The sequence below is a fragment of the Theropithecus gelada genome, chromosome 5, assembly GCF_003255815.1.
Source record: "Theropithecus gelada isolate Dixy chromosome 5, Tgel_1.0, whole genome shotgun sequence".
NCBI lineage: Eukaryota > Metazoa > Chordata > Mammalia > Primates > Cercopithecidae > Theropithecus > Theropithecus gelada.
This window is the reverse complement of record NC_037672.1, coordinates 93,167,896-93,193,232: the sequence shown is the minus strand read 5'-3', so window position 1 is coordinate 93,193,232 and position 25,337 is coordinate 93,167,896. Positions and strand designations below refer to the sequence as shown.

At 35.7% G+C, this 25,337-nt stretch overlaps 1 protein-coding gene across 3 annotated transcripts in view; it reads right to left on the bottom strand.

Annotated features, from left to right (window-relative positions):
• Positions 1 to 7,365: 7,365 nt before the first annotated feature.
• GABRA4 (gamma-aminobutyric acid type A receptor alpha4 subunit) overlaps positions 7,366 to 25,337 on the bottom strand; it is a 75,339-nt gene continuing 57,367 nt past the window's right edge. For 2 of the 3 annotated variants that reach the window (XM_025385320.1, XM_025385321.1), the window contains one exon: positions 9,236 to 9,880. In XM_025385320.1, the coding sequence (XP_025241105.1) occupies positions 9,350 to 9,880 (531 nt within the window). In that variant the 3' untranslated portion in view covers positions 9,236 to 9,349. Of the gene's footprint in view, positions 9,881 to 25,337 lie in introns of all 3 variants that reach the window. The other variant, XM_025385319.1, reaches the window with a different exon arrangement.

Genomic DNA, 25,337 nt, shown 5'->3' with positions numbered 1-25,337 from the left:
AATTACTTTAAAATTGTAAACCAATATTTGATAATGTTCCATTTTTTTCAAAATAAATTTGCCAAAACAAAATAATAATGACTATGTGCTCCTCACTATAGTATACCATGATAATACTCCTACATAGAATAAAATTGCCAATTTCAGAGAGTCAAATGTGATTACTAAAACCTCAAGAAATATGTTCTTGAGGAAGTAATTTTCCTATAAAATCAAAACACCTCTATCTCCTATCAAACCTTGAACTGTTATAAATATCACACTTCACATTTACTATTCTAATTGAGCAAGAATATTGAAGCTCAGATGATAACAGATTTAGTTTTTTATGATATGATGAAATATGTATTTTTTTACTTCTATAATAAGGAATATTTTCAATTGTACAACTAAACAATTTTAAAATTATTCAGGAGAAGAAAGAAGGGAATGAACTTTATATTCCTCAGTTTGTACAATACTTCATCTGAAAAATCAAAGAAAATCTGTATTTCTTCTGAAGTTTTCAATATTTTCAGAATCAAAGTAATTATCAGGGGATTTCCTTCATTAAGGATAAACCAGTGGAAAAAATTAACGTCCTATTTCAAACTATAGACATTCAAAGTATTATCGCATAGATACAGCTTTTCATGAAAACTGGATTCTCATTCAATTTACAATGAAGCTCCCTCAAAATCATATAACCTTACCTTATCAACCAACAATTATTTTTCTGCCTCTTGAAAAATGAAAGCTTTGATTTACTGTATACTTGAACTAGGAGACAATATACATAATCAGTAAACTGACAAGCCAACATGCTACACTGTATTAGCAACATCTGTAAAGACAAAATACAGACTACAATTCACAAATATAAAACACTGAGAAAAAAATATGTCAATCATAGTTTAACTGAAATACTATACATTTTCTGTTATCAGAGCTTCTTTTATTTCCCCCAAAGGAAGCTGTTTCCTATGGACTTCAAGTAATAATTTGTATAGATACCCATGGAAATCTATAATTTGCATATTAATTTGCCTTTGGAAATAATATTATGCAATTGGTAGTATCTTATATTGCCAACAACATAACTTTGTTCAGGTATTTGCCAGACTCCTTTAATGCATACTATAGTAATAATAAAAATGAGACATATATGAGCAAATATAAAATATGAGACATGAGAAAATATAAAATATGACACATATGATAAAATATAAAACAAATGAGTTCAGAAAAATATTGTATTAAAGAGATTATGTATATGTATTAATATAGGGAAAAAATCCTAACTGCACTTCACATTATGATATTCCTATGTGATCTACAAATTTCAAGGGAGAAATTTTTATCAAATTATATAAATCCACATTATCTCCATATTTTACAGTCTGTTTTGCTGACACCATTTGTTTATTCTCTCTGATCACACACACTCACACCAAAATGCCAATGTATTTTAGGAAGCTATTTCCAAAGTAGGTTATATCTTATAGCAACTAGATTTACATGGGATAAGTAGAAGTAATGAAAAGTTTGTTTTACTGAAAACTAAATGAAATGTATATAGTAGAAAAATTAAAGAAGACTATAATTAGATTTAAATTTTAGTGTTAATATAGAATATATTTAATTTATCCTTTATTACTTGTTTAACATGACCAACTCTGTCATAGCTTGAGGTATCTGGTGACATTTCAAATACATTTGTGTCATTCTTTTTTGCAAGTTAGTATTTTCAATTAAATTAATCAGTTCAGTGATAATATAGTACTCTTGAACATTGTAAATTTCCTTTGCATAGTTCCATTTTTCCATTTTGAAGTGGAGATGTTTGTCTCTAGTAAAAGGAAAGGATACCATTTTATTCAAAGTTTTTTTTATATTACACGTGGGTATTCCTTTTATTTTTTAACAGAAGTAATTAGTGGTTGAGAAAAGCTGTTAAGAAACCATAAGCATTTAAAAAATTTCCATTAAATGTATCGTTATCCAAAAAGAACTTAAAAATGTTTATACTTATAATTAAAGGAATAAGTACTTCACTAATCTACTGATGAATTGAAGGACAGGAAAATATAAACAGTGTAATAAATTAACATTGGGATAGAAATACATGACTGAAAAGTAAAGCTCAGGAGAGAAAAATGAAAATAAAAAAAGGCAAGGGAAGCAATCTCAGAGGACAACTCTGGGATTCCCCTATAGAAACTAAAGAAGCTTGCAGAAATACTACAAAGGAAAATGTAAAAAGAATTTATTTTTTATACAGGAGTTCTTTCTATCAGCTTCCTAGTCCTTCTCATTTTTCTGAGGTGCCATAGAGCTGGTTTAATCTAGATTTAATCTAGGTTTAATGCTTGATTCCAGTGACATCTGATATACAGAAGGTAAAAGCCATGTAGCTCTGGTTGTCATATCAGTAAAAGATACTCTGGTCAATCCCTGGTCTATTGGAAGTGCAAATAACATATGGTGACTCAGTTAAAGATGGTGAAATAAAAATATTCATAATTCATTCCCCACCTAAGACAGCCTCCTAAAATAACATAATGAAAAATTGAGAAAAAAATGAAAACTCCATAATTAACAAGTAATTGATGACAAACTATAGTCAGTAGCTTTTAAATAGGTAGCCATTTGCACTAATAGGAGAAAGGAAATTGATTGGCATTTATCTTAAGCAGGATGTATATTTCAGTAAGTATCACTGTCCTGAGATATTTCAAACAAAGATGGTTTGTTTGAAACCTCTGTAGGATGGAGTGTAAACAGGCAAGAGAAAAACAAAATCTGTCTTCATACAATTTTACTATATACTTCCAAATAGTGGAATGTAGAAGTAAAGATAAAAATTCTGATAGACTATATTTGAGAGTTGTGAACAAGTTTGCTGAATAATATAGAATACTAAGTTTAATGTGGGGAAGGGGGCGGGACTAAGAGCAAGAATCACCAGCAATAACATAAAGAAAGTAAAACAGAGAGTTTTACACTGTGAACTACATAGGCTACCCAAATGTCAAAAATAGATTTAAAAATATGGTGCCTGGGCAGAAGAAAAAACACATAAAACAGTTTTGGGGAGGTGGGCTTGAAACCTGAAATTTAAATAGCTTCTGTGGGCTGATCTGACTCACCCTCCCACCACTTCCCACACTATAGTTCAGTAAATAGCTGGCTCTGCTCAGTGATTAATAGAAAGAAACCAGCCCCAAAATAGGGAAGGCAGACAAAAACTCAATGAAAAAGCAGATGAAGCTCATGCCACATAAAAACTTTTTCAAGAAATAGAGGAAGAGTTTATATAAATAGTTCTCTGTAGTCTCAAAAATATTATAGACATGATCTCATTAATAGAGAAAGAGAGAAGCTCAAAGAAGATATTTCAATAAAGCAATGGTAAAAATGAAGAAAGAGATGAAAAATGAAATGACAGTGACCAAGAAAGCAATGGAAAACTAAATAAACCACTATGAAGTTGAAAAGTACATTAGAAGTTACAAAATAGAATAATCACAACTGAAAACTCACTAGGGTTATGGTTAACAAAAGTTAAAGAAAATTTTAAAGATACCAAAGTCATTACAAAGAATACTATAAATAGTTATAGAGCAGGGGTCCCCAACCCCTGGGCCACTGACCAGTACTTATCCATGGCCTGTTAGGAATTGGGAAGCACAACAGGAGGTGAGTGGCACCCATTGAGCATTACTGCCTGAGCTCTGACTCCTGTCAGATTAGTGGTGGCATTAGATTCTCATAGGAGTGCATGCGAGGTTGTCCGCTCCTTACGAGAATCAACTAATGCCTGATGATCTGAGATGAAACAGTTTCATCTGAAAACCATTCCCCCACCCTCACCGGTGCCTATTGCCAAAACAGTTGGGGACAACTGTATAGAGACAAAAGGGATTTGACATAATGGGCATTTCTAAAAAAATTTACTTAGACATAATTGCAGAAAATTTTCCTGAAATAAAAACTGGGAAAAAAGCACCGACTCTCTAAATCTCTTGCTTTAAAGAAACACCATCCAGGCCGGGCGCGGTGGCTCAAGCCTGTAATCCCAGCACTTTGGGAGGCCGAGACGGGCGGATCACGAGGTCAGGAGATCGAGACCATCCTGGCTAACACAATGAAACCCCGTCTCTACTAAAAATACAAAAAAATTAGCTGGGCGTGGTGGCGGCGCCTGTAGAACCAGCTACTTGGGAGGCTGAGGCAGGAGAATGGCGGGAACCCGGGAGGCGGAGCTTGCAGTGAGCCGAGATCCCGCCACTGCACTCCAGCCTGGGCGACAAAGCGAGACTCTGCCTCAAAAAAAAAAAAAAAAAAAAAAAAAAAAAGAAACACCATCCAAATTTCAACAATTTCTTCAGTTTTACCCTCCTATTTTTATCTTATATTGATATGTCAATTTAATTTTGTATTATTTAGTGACAGCATATATGTCATATTGGCTTCTACATTTATAAAACTGTGTCTTTTAATCAAGCAATATACTCTTCTAGAGAAACATCCAAATATAAAATATCTGTAATTTCTGGGTGGTAGAATTTTGAGATTCTTTTTAAATTTCCACAATGTCTATCTTTAACAGTCATGTATCACTTTTACAAATGACAATGAAGTAATTGCACTTTAAAAAAAAAAAAGAATAGAAGGCAACGTTTAAGAGAGGAAAGAAAAAAATAAGAGCTCTCTATTGTTCCACTACCTCTAGATTTGTGGCCCTCCAAACCATAGTTCACACAATAATCAGGTGATTTCTCTAAAATAGAAAAATAAGGATGTTAGTTTTCATAGTATTATCCTTCAAGATTTTTAATAAATTGCCACTAATCCTGAACAAATTCCATTATTTTAGTAATTTACATAAAACTCTCCCTAATCCAGGCCGTTTCGGTCTTTCCAACATCAACAACTCTCACTTCCCTGCATTCACCCTTCCCTCCAAACACTGAACTAAGAATTTGTAGTAAGAGTTTCCTTTGACTTTCCACATCTTCATCTCTTCTCCTGCCTCAGGTGGTGATAAAATTGTGCTTTTGTTTTTTTGTTTGTTCGTGGAAGTGGGAACGGAGGCTATAAGAACTACAAATCCTTCTACAAAATTTAGTTTAAGATTATCTCTGTGAAAGCTTCTCTGCTATCACTCTTGTCCCTCTCCATCAACAATGTTATTAAGTTATGTGCATCTTTTATCCACCTCTAGATCAGTGCTATGTGAGCAATTTTGGAGCCTGAGGCAGAAGAAAATATTATTACTACTGATTCCATTAGTTTATTTAAAATTTGTATATTCTGTTCGTCATAAATTTTTTGCCTTAATTTTGATTTTTAAAAATATTGACTTAAATATTAGGTATCTTGATTATTGAAGTTTGGGTGTCCCCATATATATTTGTGCCTGAGATGAGTATCACCCTAGTTTTGGCCCTGCTGTATTCTACTGAAGCATTTGTTACACCCCATAATTTTTGTCTGTACATCCATCATCTCTACCAGACTGTGACTACCTGCAAGGAAAGGGGCTAATTTTATCTCTGTATATCTAAAAATCAGCACAGTTTCTAAACTGGGCAGGAGCCCACTTAGTGAATAAAAGGCCAGGAAATCCCAGAAAGGAGAAATAACCAATATTCTACAGTCTTTAAAGAATACAATCTTCCCTGGGGAAGAATACACTTAATCTAAATGGAGAGATGTTATACATATTTTTTAAGGTAAAGAAACCTTAGTTTGAAGCAAGCCATGAACTTAAAGTAATCAAGCGGTAGAACTAAATTTTTGTCCATAAGCACTTATTTGTGGTGCAAACTATTCAGTGTTTTTATTACAAGAGTATGCTTTTATTTACTATGAAAATCAGAGAATATTAAAACTGAAAACCTCTTAGATATTACATAATCCACCTCCTCCCTGTTATAAATGAGGAATCAGTCTTAGAGAGGTTAAGAGACTTGCCAAAAACCACAAGACAGTCAGAACTTGAAATTAAGTGACCCATCTCCACACCTGGTGCCTTCTACTTGAGATTATTCACAAATTTAGAAGAGGAGACCATTGAGAACAGGAATGGGGAGAGCGGAGATTTTTTTCTAGGCCAGAAAGAATTGGCCAGCTCGTGGGTAAAATAAGCCACAAATAATTTTTTTATGCATTGTTTAAAATGGGGTCACCGTTAAGGTAAGGTTATTGAAAAATGACCTTTCAAAGTTCTTTCCAACCCTGTGATTTTATCTTTGTCATTTAACTTCCCTATGGCTCATTTTATCAAATAAAGGGTGACTCTACTCTCTACCTACTTTAATACAAGATTTGTGAGGTCCAATTTAAAATATACATTATTCAAAGTACTATGTATATGCACAAGTGCAAGTCATTTTAAACTGCAGATTAATCATGTAAATATATTTTTATACCTAGTCATGCCTGTAGGAAATTGAAAGTAATTATGTAGCAGTTAGTGGCCAACTTGGACTGCAGGCACTAGGTCCTGAATAAAACTATTCTGAATTTCACCTTAAAAGAGTTATATAAAGGTACCATTCACAGCCAAAATTATTCATTATTATTCAGAGATAGCCAGAACGTTGGGTGCCCCTAATTATTCTTGTGAGATTTTCTAACAGGGAAAAGTGACTGGCTCTTCACAAAAGTGTTTTTACTTGATGTACCTCTGGGTTATTGGGAAGATAGAAATGATGACCAAAATAAAAATCACTGAATGAATTCGATGAAATTCAGTTAAGGAAAGCAAGCAACATACTACTACTATTATTATTATCATCATCATCATCATCATCATCATTAACGTTGTGTGCAAATGAAATAATTTATGTTAATAATAATGTTTAAGCTTTCTAGTTAATGTGTTCTTCAAATTAACAATTAAGAATCCTTGGTTAATTTTGTCCTTTCTCGTTCTTTGGCCACCTGATTTATTTTTAAACCTTCATATGTAAAGGTAAGAAAAGAAAATCTATGAGTTCACCTAGATCTCCTGTCTACAAAACTAAAATCATTTCTTTTTATCTCTTCATACTCTGTAAGATTTGTAGAAGAATACTTCTTTTTTTAAAGGAAGCCAATGAATAGTCAATGAATTATTTCTTAAGATAGGCCAATAGATTAGCAAAGAGTAAGAGTTCCTCACCAAAACAACAACAACAACAACAACAAAACAACAACAATAACAAATAAAACAGCCTTTTCATCAGAATAGTGAACTATCAGTTTCTAGCATAGTTCCTGGAACAAAGTACGCTCTGAATAACTAGCAGTGAATCAATTGTGCTTCCAACCACATTTCCAAGCATTGTTCTCAAGGCCAGAAATCTATTCACATTCATGAAATAATTTATGATAACCTTTTTTGTACAAGTACTCTTTATTAAATATATACATATATACAGATGTTACCAGGCCTAATTTTACTAGAATCAGTTTTAAAATGGGGGATTGGGACTGGATGATTTCTACAGTATCTTTCAGCCTTAAAATGTGTTGATTTTACGGAATACCTAGAAAGACAGCCAAGAAAGAATTCTTAGATATGACTTACAATTAATATTTGACATTTGCACAATTTTCAGGTCTCAAAAACTACTATTATAAGGTAATGAAATAACTGAAAAATCGATGCCAATTACCTACTATCAATTCTTTTCTAAAACAAACAAACAAACAAACAGAGAGAGAGTGATTTCGTCTGCAATGTGGCCATTTCTATCAATATGTTCCCTAAAACACCCAGAACACATTCACTCATCCATTCCAGAGCAGATAGAGAGAAGCACAGAAGAAAATCTAAAGGCAATATGACGAAAACCAGACTTAGGTTGAGCTGCATAGACAGTTGCAAAATTTTCAATTAAGTTGTTAAGCCTACCTAATGAGAAAGAAGTCAGTAGATGAAAATCCTAATAAACCACATAGCAGGGTCAGTGGCATTCTACCCCACAGCTATATTTTCTTTACTCCTTTCATTTGCTGCTCTCTTAATTTTAAAATATTCACCTTAGTTATAAAACCTTAAAAAAAAACTCCTAAAAAACCAACATGAAGACTGCCCAGAATTACAGAACTACAGACACAAAAATTCTTCAAAATACAGCATTTCGCTAGTTAATATATAGATCTATGTTGGGGAAAGCACCTGAAAATGACCGTGCTGAGTTCCTATTTCTGATGATTCTGTGATTCTGATCAAATTCTACTCTGTGACTCTGATCAAATTTGAGACAGTTAATCTATTAAGTTTTATACTGCCCAGATTTTTACTTTCAAGTACACAATGCTTTTCACTTACAGAACAATCTGTACCACATTCTCATCTATTTGGAAAACCAATTGCTGAAGTTGTACTAACATGTACTTATCTCAAAGTGGTTATGTGAACAAATATATTTGTTATCCACTATCAGTATAGGAGGAGAAAATATTTTGAATATGTTGTCAGACTCTAAATAAATGTCCTTCACTAAAGAATGCAATGTCCTCTGCTAGTTTATGGTTCTTTGGCATGCATTGAGTGTTCTACTTTTTAAGTAATATTGTAGGTAAAGGTGCAAGAGCTTTCCTAGAGAGACAGTTTCTAGCATAGTTCCTGGAACACAGCAGGCTCTGAATAACTATGTAGTAAATAAATACATACCTGAATGAACTACCATGAAAAAGAATTCATACAATGAGTTAAACTTTGGCTCAGAGAACAAAATTTCAAATTAACTGTTAAGTACTGTTTGGCCAACATAAGAAAGGGAACATGTTTCCTCTGGTCTTTGTCTTAGTTTTTTATGCTGCAGAGTTTTTACTCTATTGATCAGCGTTTATACTATTCCATTTTTTTTTTTTTTTTTTTTTTTGCCAATGTTTCATTTAACAGGAAAATTTCTTTTCCTGAAGCTCCTAAGAAGATCACCAAAGGTCACCGCACATGACATCCAATAAACAATTCTCGTTAAGGGCAGTGCCACTGGGAAATTTAGGGTGGCAGGTTGATATTCATCGGGTAGATTTTTAAAATGTCATAGTCTGTTTTCAAATATCAATGAAAAAATATGTGCCACATGTCTCTAATAGCTCTATTTCTCTTATCCCAACTTTCCAGGATGGTGTGTATTCTATCTAAGTGAATGCTGAGTTCTTTTAAAATAATTTTTCTGGAAAATAAAAACATAGTTCACTTTTTCACTGAGGAATTAACTCTCCCAATAACTGGCTTATATCTTTAAATGGAAAAAATTACATAGATTTTTTTATTTTAATAAAGAATAGTTGTTTATATTTAAAAACATTTAAAAAGACATTCTGCATTTTCATCATCTTTTAGCAAACTACTATAGCAACAAAATTACATTAGACTCTCTGATTTCTCCATAGTGTCCTTAGATAAATAAACAACCCAATAAACCATGTTAAATGCCCCAAATGTGACTGGAAAGAGAATACGGGCATATTTGTCAATTTTACTTGTGCCGGATCCAGAAGGTGGTGGAGCTGATGGAGGAGGAGTAGCTGACAACTTCCCAGTAGCCCCTATGGTATTAACTGTGGTCTTAATCCTCTGCAATCTTGATCCAAACACGTGACGAGTAGAAGCAGATGCAACTGAAGCCTTTCGAGACACATATCCAGTTCGGCTAGAAGCAGGAGAAGTAGATGGAAGTGCTCTTGCCGCAGATATGGTTTCAGCTGCATTTGCACGGCTGAATGGGTTTGGACTGGAAGCTAAGTAAGACCGAGGTGTGCCTTTAGAAGATTCTTGAACAACTGTGGAAGATTTGCTTGAATGGTTTCCCACCACAGTTCTGTTGCCAACATCAGATTCAGAGTGAACTGAAGCATTTGTTCTTTTTCTCATGTTCAAATTGGCATTTGTATTCTGAAAAGGTATATGAAAAAATATATTGGTTATGTAACTTTATGCAGCTTTGTACAAAATTTAAAGGGATCAAAATTCTTAAAATCAGTCATTTCTATAAAATAAAACTTTATTAATAAGCTGTAGTCACCTTGATTTTAAAAAGCTTTAAAATATATAACTAAATATAACGTGCATACATTTGAAACTTTGAACCAAAAATCTTCTATTTCAAAACATGGTCTATTCTTATAAATAATTAGACCTTAAATCTATAGAAAGAAGATTAAGTTGTTAGAACGACAAGCTGATGTTATACTTAATTGCATTTTAAGAGTTAATGATTACTGTTCTAAAAGTTATTTGTTTAGTTTTATTGTAAATAATATTCTGTATATGTCATATAGACTTCAAATTTCTCTATGTGTTTACTTTATAAACAGGGAGAACCATACCTAGTCATGTACACAGAATACCAACAATAACAACTATCCATATGTACATAACATTTATTTATTTAAAAAGTCCAAAAACTTTGATTTCCAAATCCTTTGAATTTACTGTCATAAAAGGCATAGGTAATTATACACATTATTTTAAAATCTAACAATCCTGACACATTTTATTTCTCACTTCAATTAATAATGAAAACACAAATAAAATTTAATTAGAAGAGGTTGCATTAGACTTATAAACAGCATCAATGAATAGTTGCATAAATATCTGGATTCTAACCATTAACCAATAGTGATTAAATTGAAATACATTTCACTGGTTTTCATCAAATTATTTTCTTTGTAGAACAAGATTGTATTTGAAGAAAGTTGTGCAGCAAGCCACTAAAATTCTTATAATATTGACAGCCACAATAAACAACTATGTACATAATTAATTATAGATTCTCCATGCTAATGAAGGACAGTAATTTCTCAGATGATCCCCCAAATAGTTACATCTAATTTTTTAGAATATATGATGATATTTCCGCAGTAATTTTTCTTCTCTATGTTTATTCTAAGCTATATTAATGTTAGATGATAATTACTTCCATAACTTCTCCCCTTACCATTTCATGAAGTAGATGGTGAGTGAAAAAATGGAGAAATAGAGGAGAGAGAAAGAAGAACAGCTCATAAAAGGGTGATTGGAAGAAGCCAGCCTCAAAGGGCAATTCACAGACACTAATATATGAAGTGGGTAGATTATATATAATTAATTAAGATCTCACTTTAGACATAAAGGTTTACTCTATAAATGTAATCTTTATTAGTACACTCATCTAGCATGCTTAAAGTTCAACTCATATCTCATAAATCATGACTACAAGGTCGCTGAGTAGACAAAAACAGCCTCACAAAACAGAGTCAATGTAGACTCTGACAGGTGTAGAAAGCATTTGTCATGTCAACTTGGCGTATTCTTCTAAGCAGGTTGCAGTTGAACTAATGAGCAATTGTAGCCTAACATATGGCACTGAATTTGGGTGGAGAAAATTGAAATCTAAATTGACATCAACCTAAAAGCTGAAGAACCATGACTTATCCTTCACTTTTCCTCTACATAGAACATTACAAATGTCACCTAATTAATCTTTAGATTTTGAATCACTTGTTACAGAAAAGGATAGTAATTAATTGATTATCATTGATCCTAAAATGTTATACACATGGTGAATAATATAAAAAAAGAACAAGGTATATCCTTACAATTTAAAGAGCATATATAATCTTTGGCAAGGAAGCATACATACACAAATGATACAATAAAAGAATATAACAAAAGGTAAAATATATTCAAGAGCCAAACTATGACCAAATGCTGAATATCCCAAGAAGAGAAGAAAAGAGAGTAAAAATGATAAATTGGACAAACAGGAAAGTAATACATTTTTTCAAATATAATATGATAGTTGCATACTGTCTTCTTCTTTCAGTCAGTTAGGTTGTCCATGACCTTTAGAAATCTGTATGTTTCCTAACACTAAATTCTAAGGACTGGAGACTTTCCCTGCCAGTAAAAATGAAGTAACAGGAACTGAATCTACTTTCCTGCCTAAAATGACCCCCAAAACTTGACAAAATATGCAAAAAAACAAAAACAAAAACAAAAACAAAAACAAAAACCTGTTGTTTGAAGAAACTGGCCATTAGACAACACAGAACCATAATCACTGAGAGGGAAAAAGCAAACTTGAGAGAGTTGCCATGCTGTGGTTTAGGAATGGAAAAGCCAGAAAAAAACTGGCAGGCTTCCTGAACTGAAGAGATGAAGTTAAGAATCTTGGGAGACCAAGGTGGCTAGAGTTCACAGGACAAAGTACCAGAGATAAGAATGCTAAACAAAGAGAGAACTCTAAAGATCTAAAGAGAGTCCTCATTGAGTATTTTACCAAACAAAGATCAGTTTGTGAGTGTGAGGTAACTACCCAAGGCTGAAAGGAACCATCTGAAATGATTAGAAAAAACAATATCTGACATTCACCCAAAGCCAGGAATAGTGCATGTTTCCACCTGCTGGACTAGAAAATGTCAACATTCATGTAGCATTTGGTAGAGTACGTAGAAGTGGCTGTCTTAATAGTATAGTATAAATAGCCTCAAACACTGCTCTTGTATTGTCTAATGCATTTTAAGAGCAAGAGTAGGAAGGATCAAACTGACTCCAAGTAACTTTACTGCCCCCCAAAACAAAGTATTAAAACATTTAAGTTCTTTTGTTCTAGACCAGTATCCTTCTGGAATGTCCTGAAATCTTGTAAATTGTGTTCTATATAATAGATTGGCTTCAAAAGTGACACCAATTCATCATTTCTCTCTATATTCATGCCCTCAATATTCATGCTCCATATTCAGGCCCAGGAGCTTACCCATTCCTGACCCATCCAGAGTTGGAGTCTATTTTTCCATAAGCTGCCTAATGACTTTCTTTGTCCAACAGTATGTGGAGGAAATGATAGTTTGCCATTTCCAATTTTTAACCTCAACAGTTCTTACTTGCTTACACTCTTTCTCGAAACACTGCCACTACCACCATAAGAACAAGTCAGCCTGGCTAGCCTGCTAGAGATTGAGAGATCATTTCGAGAATAGCCAGTTATCACAATGAGACAATCCTAGAACACCCAACAACTAGCTGACACTAGATTCACTAGTGTTCCGTTAAGAGAAAATGACCTGCCCAAGCAAGCGTAATCAAAATCAACAGAATTCACAATTGATCCATAGACTTGGGAGCAAAAATAAATATTTATTGTGTGTACCTGAAGTATCATTTTTTTGTTATGCAATATTATTGTGGCAATAGATAGATGAGTTAGATCAAAGGTCCTGATGGGAGGTGCAGCCAAAGGGCTCATGAGGGCAGAAGTTGCTCAGACATTCTAGGATACTTAGAAGATTGGCCTGCCCAGAACTCATAGAGGACCTTTAGGGGGCACTGTTGCCTAATCCACACACTAGCTGAAGGACCAAGATGCTTTGCCCTCCATAATCCCACACTTTAAGAATTACAATATTTTGGGGGGCAGAGCAAGATGGCCGAATAGGAGCAGCTCCAGTCTTCAACTCCCAGCGCCAGCGACACAGAAGACCGGTGATTTCGGCATTTTCAACTGAGGTACTGGGTTCATCTCACTGGGGAGTGCCGGATGATCCGTACTGGTCAGCTGCTGCAGCCCGACCAGCGAGAGCTGAAGCAGGGCGAGGCATCGCCTCACCTGGGAAGCGCAAGGGGGAAGGGAATCCCTTTTCCTAGCCAGGGGAACTGAGACACACAACACCTGGAGAATCGGGTAACTCCCACCCCAATACTGCGCTTTGAGCAAACAGGCACACCAGGAGATCATATCCCACACCTGGCCGGGAGGGTCCCACACCCACGGAGCCTTCCTCATTGCTATCACAGCAGTCTGTGATCTACCAGCAAGGCAGCAGCTAGGCTGGGGGAGGGGCGCCCGCCATTGCTGAGGCTTAAGTAGGTAAACAAAGCTGCTGGGAAGCTCGAACTGGGTGGAGCTCACAGCAGCTCAAGGAAACCTGCCTGTCTCTGTAGACTCCACCTCTGGGGGCAGGGCACAGTAAACAATAACAAAGCAGCAGACACCTCTGCAGACGCAAACGACTCTGTCTGACAGCTTTGAAGAGAGCAGTGGATCTCCCAACACGGAGGTTGAGATCTGAGAAGGGACAGACTCCCTGCTCAAGCGGGTCCCTGACCCCTGAGTAGCCCAACTGGGAGACATCCCCCACTAGGGGCAGTCTGACACCCCACACCTCACAGGGTGGAGTACACCCCTGAGAGGAAGCTTCCAAAGCAAGAATCAGACAGGTACACTCGCTGTTCAGAAATATTCTATCTTCTGCAGCCTCTGCTGCTGATACCCAGGCAAACAGGGTCTGGAGTGGACCTCAAGCAATCTCCAACAGACCTACAGCTGAGGGTCCTGACTGTTAGAAGGAAAACTATCAAACAGGAAGGTCACCTACACCAAAACCCCATCAGTACATCACCATCATCAAAGACCAGAGGCAGATAAAACCACAAAGATGGGGAAAAACCAGGGCAGAAAAGCTAGAAATTCAAAACATAAGAGCGCATCTCCCCCGGCAAAGGAGCGCAGCTCATCGCCAGCAACGGATCAAAGCTGGATGGAGAATGACTTTGACGAGATGAGAGAAGAAGGCTTCAGTCCATCAAACTTCTCAGAGCTAAAGGAGGAATTACGTACCCAGCGCAAAGAAACTAAAAATCTTGAAAAAAAAGTGGAAGAATTGATGGCTAGAGTAATTAATGCAGAGAAGGTCCTAAACGAAATGAAAGAGATGAAAACCATGACACGAGAAATACGTGACAAATGCACAAGTTTCAGTAACCGACTCGATCAACTGGAAGAAAGAGTATCAGCGATTGAGGATCAAATGAATGAAATGAAGCGAGAAGAGAAACCCAAAGAACAAAGAAAAAAAAGAAATGAACAAAGCCTGCAAGAAGTATGGGATTATGTAAAAAGACCAAATCTCCGTCTGATTGGGGTGCCTGAAAGTGAGGGGGAAAATGGAACCAAGTTGGAAAGCACTCTGCAGGATATCATCCAGGAGAACTTCCCCAACCTAGTAGGGCAGGCCAACATTCAAATCCAGGAAATACAGAGAATGCCACAAAGATACTCCTCGAGAAGAGCAACTCCAAGACACATAATTGCCAGATTCACCAAAGTTGAAATGAAGGAAAAAATCTTAAGGGCAGCCAGAGAGAAAGGTCGGGTTACCCACAAAGGGAAGCCCATCAGACTAACAGCAGATCTCTCGGCAGAAACTCTACAAGCCAGAAGAGAGTGGGGGCCAATATTCAACATTCTTAAAGAAAAGAATTTTAAACCCAGAATTTCATATCCAGCCAAACTAAGTTTCATAAGTGAAGGAGAAATAAAATCCTTTACAGATAAGCAAATGCTTAGAGATTTTGTCACCACTAGGCCTGCCTTACAAGAGACCCTGAAGGAAGCACTAAACATGGAAAGGAACAACCGGTACCAGCCATCTCAAAAACATGCCAAAATGTAAAGACCATCGAGGCTAGGAAGAAACTGCATCAACTAACGAGCAAAATAACCAGTTAATATCATAATGGCAGGATCAAGTTCACACATAACAATCTTAACCTTAAATGTAAATGGACTAAATGCTCCAATTAAGAGACACAGATTGGCAAACTGGATAAAGAGTCAAGACCCATCAGTCTGCTGTATTCAGGAGACCCATCTCACACGCAGAGACATACATAGGCTCAAAATAAAGGGATGGAGGAAGATTTACCAAGCAAATGGAGAACAAAAAAAAGCGGGGGTTGCAATACTAGTCTCTGATAAAACAGACTTTAAACCATCAAAGATCGAAAGAGACAAAGAAGGCCATTACATAATGGTAAAGGGATCAATTCAACAGGAAGAGCTAACTATCCTAAATATATATGCACCCAATACAGGAGCACCCAGATTCATAAAGCAAGTCCTTAGAGACTTACAAAGAGACTTAGACTCCCATACAATAATAATGGGAGACTTCAACACTCCACTGTCAACATTAGACAGATCAACAAGACAGAAAGTTAACAAGGATATCCAGGAATTGAACTCATCTCTGCAGCAAGCAGACCTAATAGACATCTATAGAACTCTCCACCCCAAATCAACAGAATATACATTCTTCTCAGCACCACATCGTACTTACTCCAAAATTGACCACGTAATTGGAAGTAAAGCACTCCTCAGCAAATGTACAAGAACAGAAATTATAACAAACTGTCTCTCAGACCACAGTGCAATCAAACTAGAACTCAGGACTAAGAAACTCAATCAAAACCGCTCAACTACATGGAAACTGAACAACCTGCTCCTGAATGACTACTGGGTACATCACGAAATGAAGGCAGAAATAAAGATGTTCTTTGAAACCAATGAGAACAAAGATACAACATACCAGAATCTCGGGGACACATTTAAAGCAGTGTGTAGAGGGAAATTTATAGCACTAAATGCCCACAAGAGAAAGCAGGAAAGATCTAAAATTGACACTCTAACATCGCAATTAAAAGAACTAGAGGAGCAAGAGCAAACACATTCGAAAGCTAGCAGAAGGCAAGAAATAACTAAGATCAGAGCAGAACTGAAGGAGATAGAGACACAAAAAACCCTCCAAAAAATCAATGAATCCAGGGGTTGGTTTTTTGAAAAGATCAACAAAATTGACAGACCACTAGCAAGACTAATAAAGAAGAAAAGAGAGAAGAATCAAATCGACGCAGTTAAAAATGATAAAGGGGATATCACCACCGACCCCACAGAAATACAAACTACCATCAGAGAATACTATAAACACCTCTACGCAAATCAACTGGAAAATCTAGAAGAAATGGATAATTTCCTGGACACTTACACTCTTCCAAGACTAAACCAGGAAGAAGTTGAATCCCTGAATAGACCAATAGCAGGCTCTGAAATTGAGGCAACAATTAATAGCCTATCAACCAAAAAAAGTCCAGGACCAGATGGATTCACAGCTGAATTCTACCAGAGGTACAAGGAGGAGTTGGTACCATTCCTTCTGAAACTATTCCAATCAATAGAAAAAGAGGGAATCCTCCCTAACTCATTTTATGAGGCCAACATCATCCTGATACCAAAGCCTGGCAGAGATACAACAAAAAAAGAGAATTTTAGACCAATATCCCTGATGAACATCGATGCAAAAATCCTCAATAAAATACTGGCAAACCGGATTCAGCAACACATCAAAAAGCTTATCCACCATGATCAAGTGGGCTTCATCCCTGGGATGCAAGGCTGGTTCAACATCCGCAAAACAATAAACATAATCCAGCATATAAACAGAACCAAAGACAAGAACCACATGATTATCTCAATAGATGCAGAAAAGGCTTTTGACAAAATTCAACAGCCCTTCATGCTAAAAACGCTCAATAAATTCGGTATTGATGGAACGTACCTCAAAATAATAAGAGCTATTTATGACAAACCCACAGCCAATATCATACTGAATGGGCAAACCTGGAAAAATTCCCTTTGAAAACTGGCACAAGACAGGGATGCCCTCTCTCACCACTCCTATTCAACATAGTGTTGGAAGTTCTGGCAAGGGAATCAGGCAAGAGAAAGAAATCAAGGGTATTCAGTTAGGAAAAGAAGAAGTCAAATTGTCCCTGTTTGCAGATGACATGATTGTATATTTAGAAAACCCCATTGTCTCAGCCCAAAATCTCCTTAAGCTGATAAGCAACTTCAGCAAAGTCTCAGGATACAAAATTAATGTGCAAAAATCACAAGCATTCTTATACACCAGTAACAGACAAACAGAGAGCCAAATCAGGAATGAACTTCCATTCACAATTGCTTCAAAGAGAATAAAATACCTAGGAATCCAACTTACAAGGGATGTAAAGGACCTCTTCAAGGAGAACTACAAACCACTGCTCAGTGAAATCAAAGAGGACACAAACAAATGGAAGAACATACCATGCTCATGGATAGGAAGAATCAATATCGTGAAAATGGCCATACTGCCCAAGGTAATTTATAGATTCAATGCCATCCCCATCAAGCTACCAATGAGTTTCTTCACAGAATTGGAAAAAACTGCTTTAAAGTTCATATGGAACCAAAAAAGAGCCCGCATCTCCAAGACAATCCTAAGTCAAAAGAACAAAGCTGGAGGCATCACGCTACCTGACTTCAAACTATACTACAAGGCTACAGTAACCAAAAGAGCATGGTACTGGTACCAAAACAGAGATATAGACCAATGGAACAGAACAGAGGCCTCAGAAATAATACCACACATCTACAGCCATCTGATCTTTGACAAACCTGAGAGAAACAAGAAATGGGGAAAGGATACCCTATTTAATAAATGGTGCTAGGAAAATTGGCTAGCCATAAGTAGAAAGCTGAAACTGGATCCTTTCCTTACTCCTTATACGAAAATTAATTCAAGATGGATTAGAGACTTAAATGTTAGACCTAATACCATAAAAATCCTAGAGGAAAACCTAGGTAGTACCATTCAGGACATAGGCATGGGCAAAGACTTCATGTCTAAAACACCAAAAGCAACGGCAGCAAAAGCCAAAATTGACAAATGGGATCTCATTAAACTAAAGAGCTTCTGCACAGCAAAAGAAACTACCATCAGAGTGAACAGGCAACCTACAGAATGGGAGAAAATTTTTGCAATCTACTCATCTGACAAAGGGCTAATATCCAGAACCTACAAAGAACTCAAACAAATTTACAAGAAAAAAACAAACAACCCCATCAAAAAGTGGGCAAAGGATATGAACAGACATTTCTCAAAGAAGACATTCATACAGCCAACAGACATATGAAAAAATGCTCATCATCACTGGCCATCAGAGAAATGCAAATCAAAACCACAATGAGATACCATCTCACACCAGTTAGAATGGCGATCATTAAAAAGTCAGGAAACAACAGGTGCTGGACAGGATGTGGAGAAATAGGAACACTTTTACACTGTTGGTGGGATTGTCAACTAGTTCAACCATTATGGAAAACAGTATGGCGATTCCTCAAGGATCTAGAACTAGATGTACCATATGACCCAGCCATCCCATTACTGGGGATATACCCAAAGGATTATAAATTATGCTGCTATAAAGACACATGCACACGTATGTTTATTGCAGCACTATTCACAATAGCAAAGACTTGGAATCAACCCAAATGTCCATCAGTGACAGATTGGATTAAGAAAATGTGGCACATATACACCATGGAATACTATGCAGCCATCAAAAAGGATGAGTTTGTGTCCTTTGTAGGGACATGGATGCAGCTGGAATCCATCATTCTTAGCAAACTATCACAAGAACAGAAAACCAAACACCGCATGTTCTCACTCATAGGTGGGAACTGAACAATGAGATCACTTGGACTCAGGAAGGGGAACATCACACACCGGGGCCTATCATGGGGAGGGGGGAGGGGGGAGGGATTGCATTGGGAGTTATACCTGATGTAAATGACGAGTTGATGGGTGTAGCACACCAACAAGGCACAAGTATACATATGTAACAAACCTGCACGTTATGCACATGTACCCTACAACTTACAGTATAATAATAATGAATAAATTAAAAAAAAAAAAAGAATTACAATATTTTAAAACAGAAAGGGATTTCAGTGATCAACTTATTCCATTACTTCATTTTCCAGTAGAGAAAATTAAGAACAGAAAGGTTACAGGTGGCTGGAATTCACACAGCAAGTGACTTACTTGGTGTCTGTTCTGCCTCATTGTAGAGGTTCTCTACTTACAAATGTGGAGGAGGCTTTAAAGAACTTAACAAGCTGCACATATTTGAGTCAGTCAAGTATTCATAATAGTATGATGTTAAGAAAAATTATACAAGACTTGGACATCAGAAAAAAATACAGCATGTCTTTTCAATGTCATAATAGAGTATTGTTTAACAAGCCCACACAAGGATAATTAAATCTTTAGACTCATTTACTTGAATTTGATTTTGCCATTTAATATTTGATTAGAACCCAAACACTGTCAAGTTAACATATTCAATTATGGATTCTTGTCTAGTACAAAAGATCACCAAAGGTTATGGTTTTATTGCCTTGTAAGACATTAAGCACTTCTGTATTTAACCTACCAGTCTTATTTTACTTTTCCTTTTTAAAAAATTGCCTATAAGTAGCCATTCCTCAAAATGACTTTGAATCCATTTTACCGTCTAAGTGGTTCTCTCATTAATTAACCATTGAACCAATCTTGGAGACCTGTCCATTCATTATTTGTAGGTCATGTTTTCGACAGTTGGAAAATTATATTCTGACGATATCTACTATTGGGTAAGTTATAAATATCAAAGAAATAAAAGCTTAGATTTGAATAATATGCCTAGAGAAAGAGAAAAGCCTAAGCAAAAATAAAAAGAATCAGTATAAGGTGGTTAGAAAAAAGAACAATGAAGTAAGAGATTTTTTGAGAGTAGGGTGAGCAATATGAACAGTACCAAAAAGATTACTGTCTGAAAACAAAGATCAAGTATTTTTATTCCAGTTTAAAAGAAGTAATGATAGAGCATAAAGACTGTCTTATCAATCTTTGTAGATTAATGCACACAGTAGGCACCTACTTCAGAATTGATTAATTGCATTAAAATGGATATCCTATAGAATCAAGATCATTTTTCAAATTAGAAAGTGTCAAATATTTTTATCTGATCTCCAATTTATTATTTCTTTTTCTGTGGGACACATCTTCAGAATATTGTAGGTAGTGCCTAAGGCATTTAAGTTATCTTGACTCAATCTCAAGTACAGCTGACAATGCCTTAGAAGTTTCACTATTTTGTATACCATATCCTACATAAAGGAAAGTGGAATTAGACTGATTTGAGACTTAAATCATTGCTCTCTGCCAAGCAGTTAAATGACACTCAAGTTATTTTTGTAGTTATGTCTCAAGTTTTACTCTGTTAAAAGTAGTCATTTTCCACGATGACAGACCACAAAAGGAATAAGGTATCTGCTGATCTATCTGGCAGACGACTCACCAGGAAGAATATTCACCCAGCCTTCACATTTTGGTGCAACTAATGTGTCAGAATGATGTTGTGTTTCATATAGAGTGTAGAGACTTCAGTGGTTCCATCATGATTTAGCTGATGCACAGTGGTTTCGAACAAGAAAAAGCACCTAAGCTTCATTTGAATTTTAAAAAATGATTTAGTTTGAAATCACTTTGTCATTAGTCACAATAGCCTGAAGCAAGAAAAGAGATGCAAGGTAGTAGATTTAAACATTACCAACAAATTAAAGCAGTAACAGGCAAACAGGAGCAGATCCAAGCAATTCGTCAATCGTGACTGTGATCTGACACAATTTCTAAACAATTTTTATCAACTGCAAAAAAAGAATCATCTCAACTTATTACTCTAGCAGCAAAGAGATAAAGTGACTAAGATTAGGTTTGCAGAATGCATGCAGCTACATTCATATTGCTTGCTTGAAAAGCTAATGAAGTTTAGCTTTGATGAAGTTTAATAAAATGTAATTTAATCCTTGTAAATTAAAAACTAACAATAATAATAACGAGTACGTTTATCTTCTAGAATATCAATGAGTCACATACTAAAAAAAAGAATCTAGTAATGTAAAGACATTTATTCAAGGCCATTTAGACAGGACTTCATGAGTAAGCCACATATCTTATTTAATAGGGAAATAAGTGTGGTAGAGCAACTAGAACTAAACTCCAAGGTAATGATTTACTGAGAACTGTCAACAGCATTTTTAGAAAGTGCTACGCATAGAAATTTTTAACACGTCCCTTCCAAATAAACATGCTAAATATTTTATAAATAGTTAGCAAGGCACTCTATCATATATTGAGCTCCAAAATGTAGAAACCAAAATGCTGAGTTCCCTATTTATTGTATTTAATTTCCTCCCAATGTTGGCATTTAATTCAATGTTTATATTTCCATAAGTTATAGAAATATTACTTTCAATATCAGGCACTGGGATAAACTTTTGTTTTCCATTTGGGATTACCAGAAGAAGAAATCTTAAAGAATCCATTCATTTTCCCTTTACATATTTAGAGTTGAGGGTTTAAAACAGAATTTCTTTAAGATAGGTGACTTTGTGATTACTTTTGTTTCATACTGATTCCTAATGTTTCTTTTTTATTTGTAAATATTTTGTATAGTAGATATATGGCTCCAATGGAGGAAACCACTTTGTTAGAGACTTCTTTGGTCAGAGCAGAGGTTCTTAGCTTGATTAAGCAGACTTGTTCAAATGCTAGCTGAAATCACACCAGGAGCTGCTTTCATCAATGCCACCAACATACCTCTGGAGAGAAAAGAGTGCAAAGGACACTCCACTCACTTCCTCTAAATACAGATACTAAGCTAGATGAATCTTTTCTTATTCAATGTAGAAAAGCAGTATTGTGGTTATACAAAGTATCTATAAGCATAATCTGAGACTAGTTAAAAACTCAAAGTCTCAAACAAGCCCTATTTGCAGGTAGTCTTTTTCATTAGCTATGCTGTTGTCAGTGATCCAGGGATCAGAAATTGAAAAACGCTTGCTAAACAGTTAAAATTGTGGGCTTCCAAATCAGACAGACCTGGTTGCAAATGCCGAATTTGTCATTTACTAGCTATGAGATATTCAGCAAGTTATTTAGCCTCTCAAAACCTCAAAGTCCTTGCTATAGGAGTAATAATGCTGGCTTCCTCCTAATAAATGTATAAGATAATGCATGTAAGGCACTTAGCTCAATGTCTAGCACATAGTAGGATTCAAATGAATATTATATAGAAGTAACCCAGCTGAGGTCACATAATAAGATTCTGCCTCCAAAAGAAAATGGTACATCACAGAAATAAATAATTACAGAAAACAAAATTTTAGAAGACAATATTATACATCTATGAAAATATGGCCATCATGTCTAATAATTACCACAGCAAATGACACTGAAGGAGAGAATAGTCTATGGAGTGGGATTTGAGCAATGAGAACACACAGACACAGGGAGGGAAATATCACACACTAGGGCCTGTCAGGGGTGGGGGACTAGGGGAGGGATAGCTTTGGGAGAAATACCCAATATAGATGACGGGTTGATGGGGTGCAGCAAACCACCAGGGTACGTGTATACCTATGTAACAAACCTGCACATTCTGCACATGTATCCCAGAACTTAAAGTATAATTTTAAAAAGCTTTTTTAAAAAGAATATTCTATGGTGAAGTCAGTCAGGGAAAGGATGTTGCTGGTGAAAATGAGAAATAAATACAAAGAAATACAAAATGCAATAGAAAAATCAACATTCATATTGATAGTAAGGGTGCAAATTAACACTAGAGTAAACCTTATAACTTATGCATAAGACATGTCAAAAAGCTCTTTAGGAAAATGTAGCAGTAACAACAACCAAAACAATGGCTAACTCTTCTTGAGTGATTCTTTTGCACCTGGCACTCAGCTAACATGCTTTTAATTGAACTATCTGCTACACCTAATGTCATGTGCCATGTTAGAAAAACTATAGCCGCAAATGTTTCAATGTCTAAGAAAAGATGTGGGTTACATAAGAAGGAGATCTCGAGTACTATTCTATCAGATCACAGATCACTGTTTCTTTTATTTTATTTCTTTTCTTTTCTTTTTTTTTTAGACGGAGTTTCGTTCTTGTTGCCCAGGCTGGAGTGCAATGGCATGATCTTGGCTCACCGCAACCTCCGTCTCCTGGGTTCAAGTCATTCTCCTGCCTCAGCCTCCTGAGTAGCTAGGATTACAGGCATGTGCCACCACACTCGGCTAATTTTTTTGTATTTTTAGTAGCGACGGGGTTTCTCCATGTTGGTCAGGCTGGTCTCGAACACCCAACCTCAGGTGATCCACCCGCCTCAGCCTCCCAAAGTGCTGGGATTACAGGCATAAGCCACCACACCCAGTCTCCTGAACTTTTATAACAACTTTGGTCTTCTTCAACCACCAAATATTTTTCCCTGAATGTTTTCACTTCCCTGCAGATTATGACTCACTCGTAATGTGAATAAGTAAGTATCTGTGTGTATGTGTGCAAGTGTACATGTGTTTTGGATTTCAAACCATGCATTTGTTTAAATATTGAAAAATGTAATTAGCAATGTAATTTATAACTTTTCTTTTTCACACTTTAAGAATATTTTTAATCCTTGAAAGTGGAGTTAATGTATATATAGAGATCTGATAAAACATTACAAAAGAAGGCTAAATTAGATGGCAAGTAAATTCACCTTTAAAGCATCCACATTATCCTATGGGAATTATTTTCTTCAGCTTCAAAATATTCAGAAAATTATATTCAAACTCAGACAATATTTCTACAATGCTTTATTCTTAATATAGACTTGATATGACTTCATCATAATGAAATTGTGCTATGATGAATAGCCATCCAGAAGGATTCAAGTCCATGCCAACCCTATAGGTGGCTGGCATCGCAAGCAGTCTGAGTTACAATTTTATTTACATCAGCAAAGGCAACACGGGTGCTGTCTAAAAAACAATCATTTATCAAGGCAGGATTCTCAGTATACTTTTGCTGGGGAGAAAAAAATTCCATAGCTCAGGCATTATGAGAGAGTAAAATAGCCCTCTGTAAAACAATAGCTATGCAAGGTAAGTAAGTCTTTGATGAGTCAAGAACCTTGCTGAATTTAGAATTCCAATTTCCAATTCCAATTCCAATTTCTTTGAAATTCCAGACAATATTTGCCTAATGAATGTAAACATTTATAATAACTGTAATAGATGTATTTTTAGGGAAAAGTAGTTCAAGTTCCATGATTCATCTCTTGTTGGAGCATATTCCCCAGGTCCAGTGGGTAATAGAAGATCCACAATTAATGACATAAGTAATAAGGTCTTATTAAGGACAGTGATTCAACTCATTCATTCATTAATTCAACTGTTTCAAGTTATTTTCCTGGGCATTGGGAGCACAGGGGTGAAAAATAATATAGTATTTGCAATTTATCTCAAGAATCACAAAAAATAATAAACAGTAAATGGTATAAAGAAAAATTAGAGGAACTAGGGAATACATTACCCAGCCAAGAAGGTTGGAAAACCTCTTTGTGGAAGTAATACTTAGGCTGAGATATTAGCAACAAGTAAGTTTTAAATAGGCAAAAGAGCTCACTGTTCCCTTTTGGGGTGAGGGAAGAAGATGCCTGTTGGTACAAGAAACAATTTTTCAAAGATTTCTCTCAGTGGTATAAGGATAGGGAAGATCAATACTCTTCCTTGTCAAGAGAAATTTGAAGTTTCTTGAAGATATTCTAAGTTCTTCCCTTTCTCTTCTTACTTTTTCTTTTGAAGTGAACAATTATGGCAATGATTTATAATGCATTCTACTCTAAC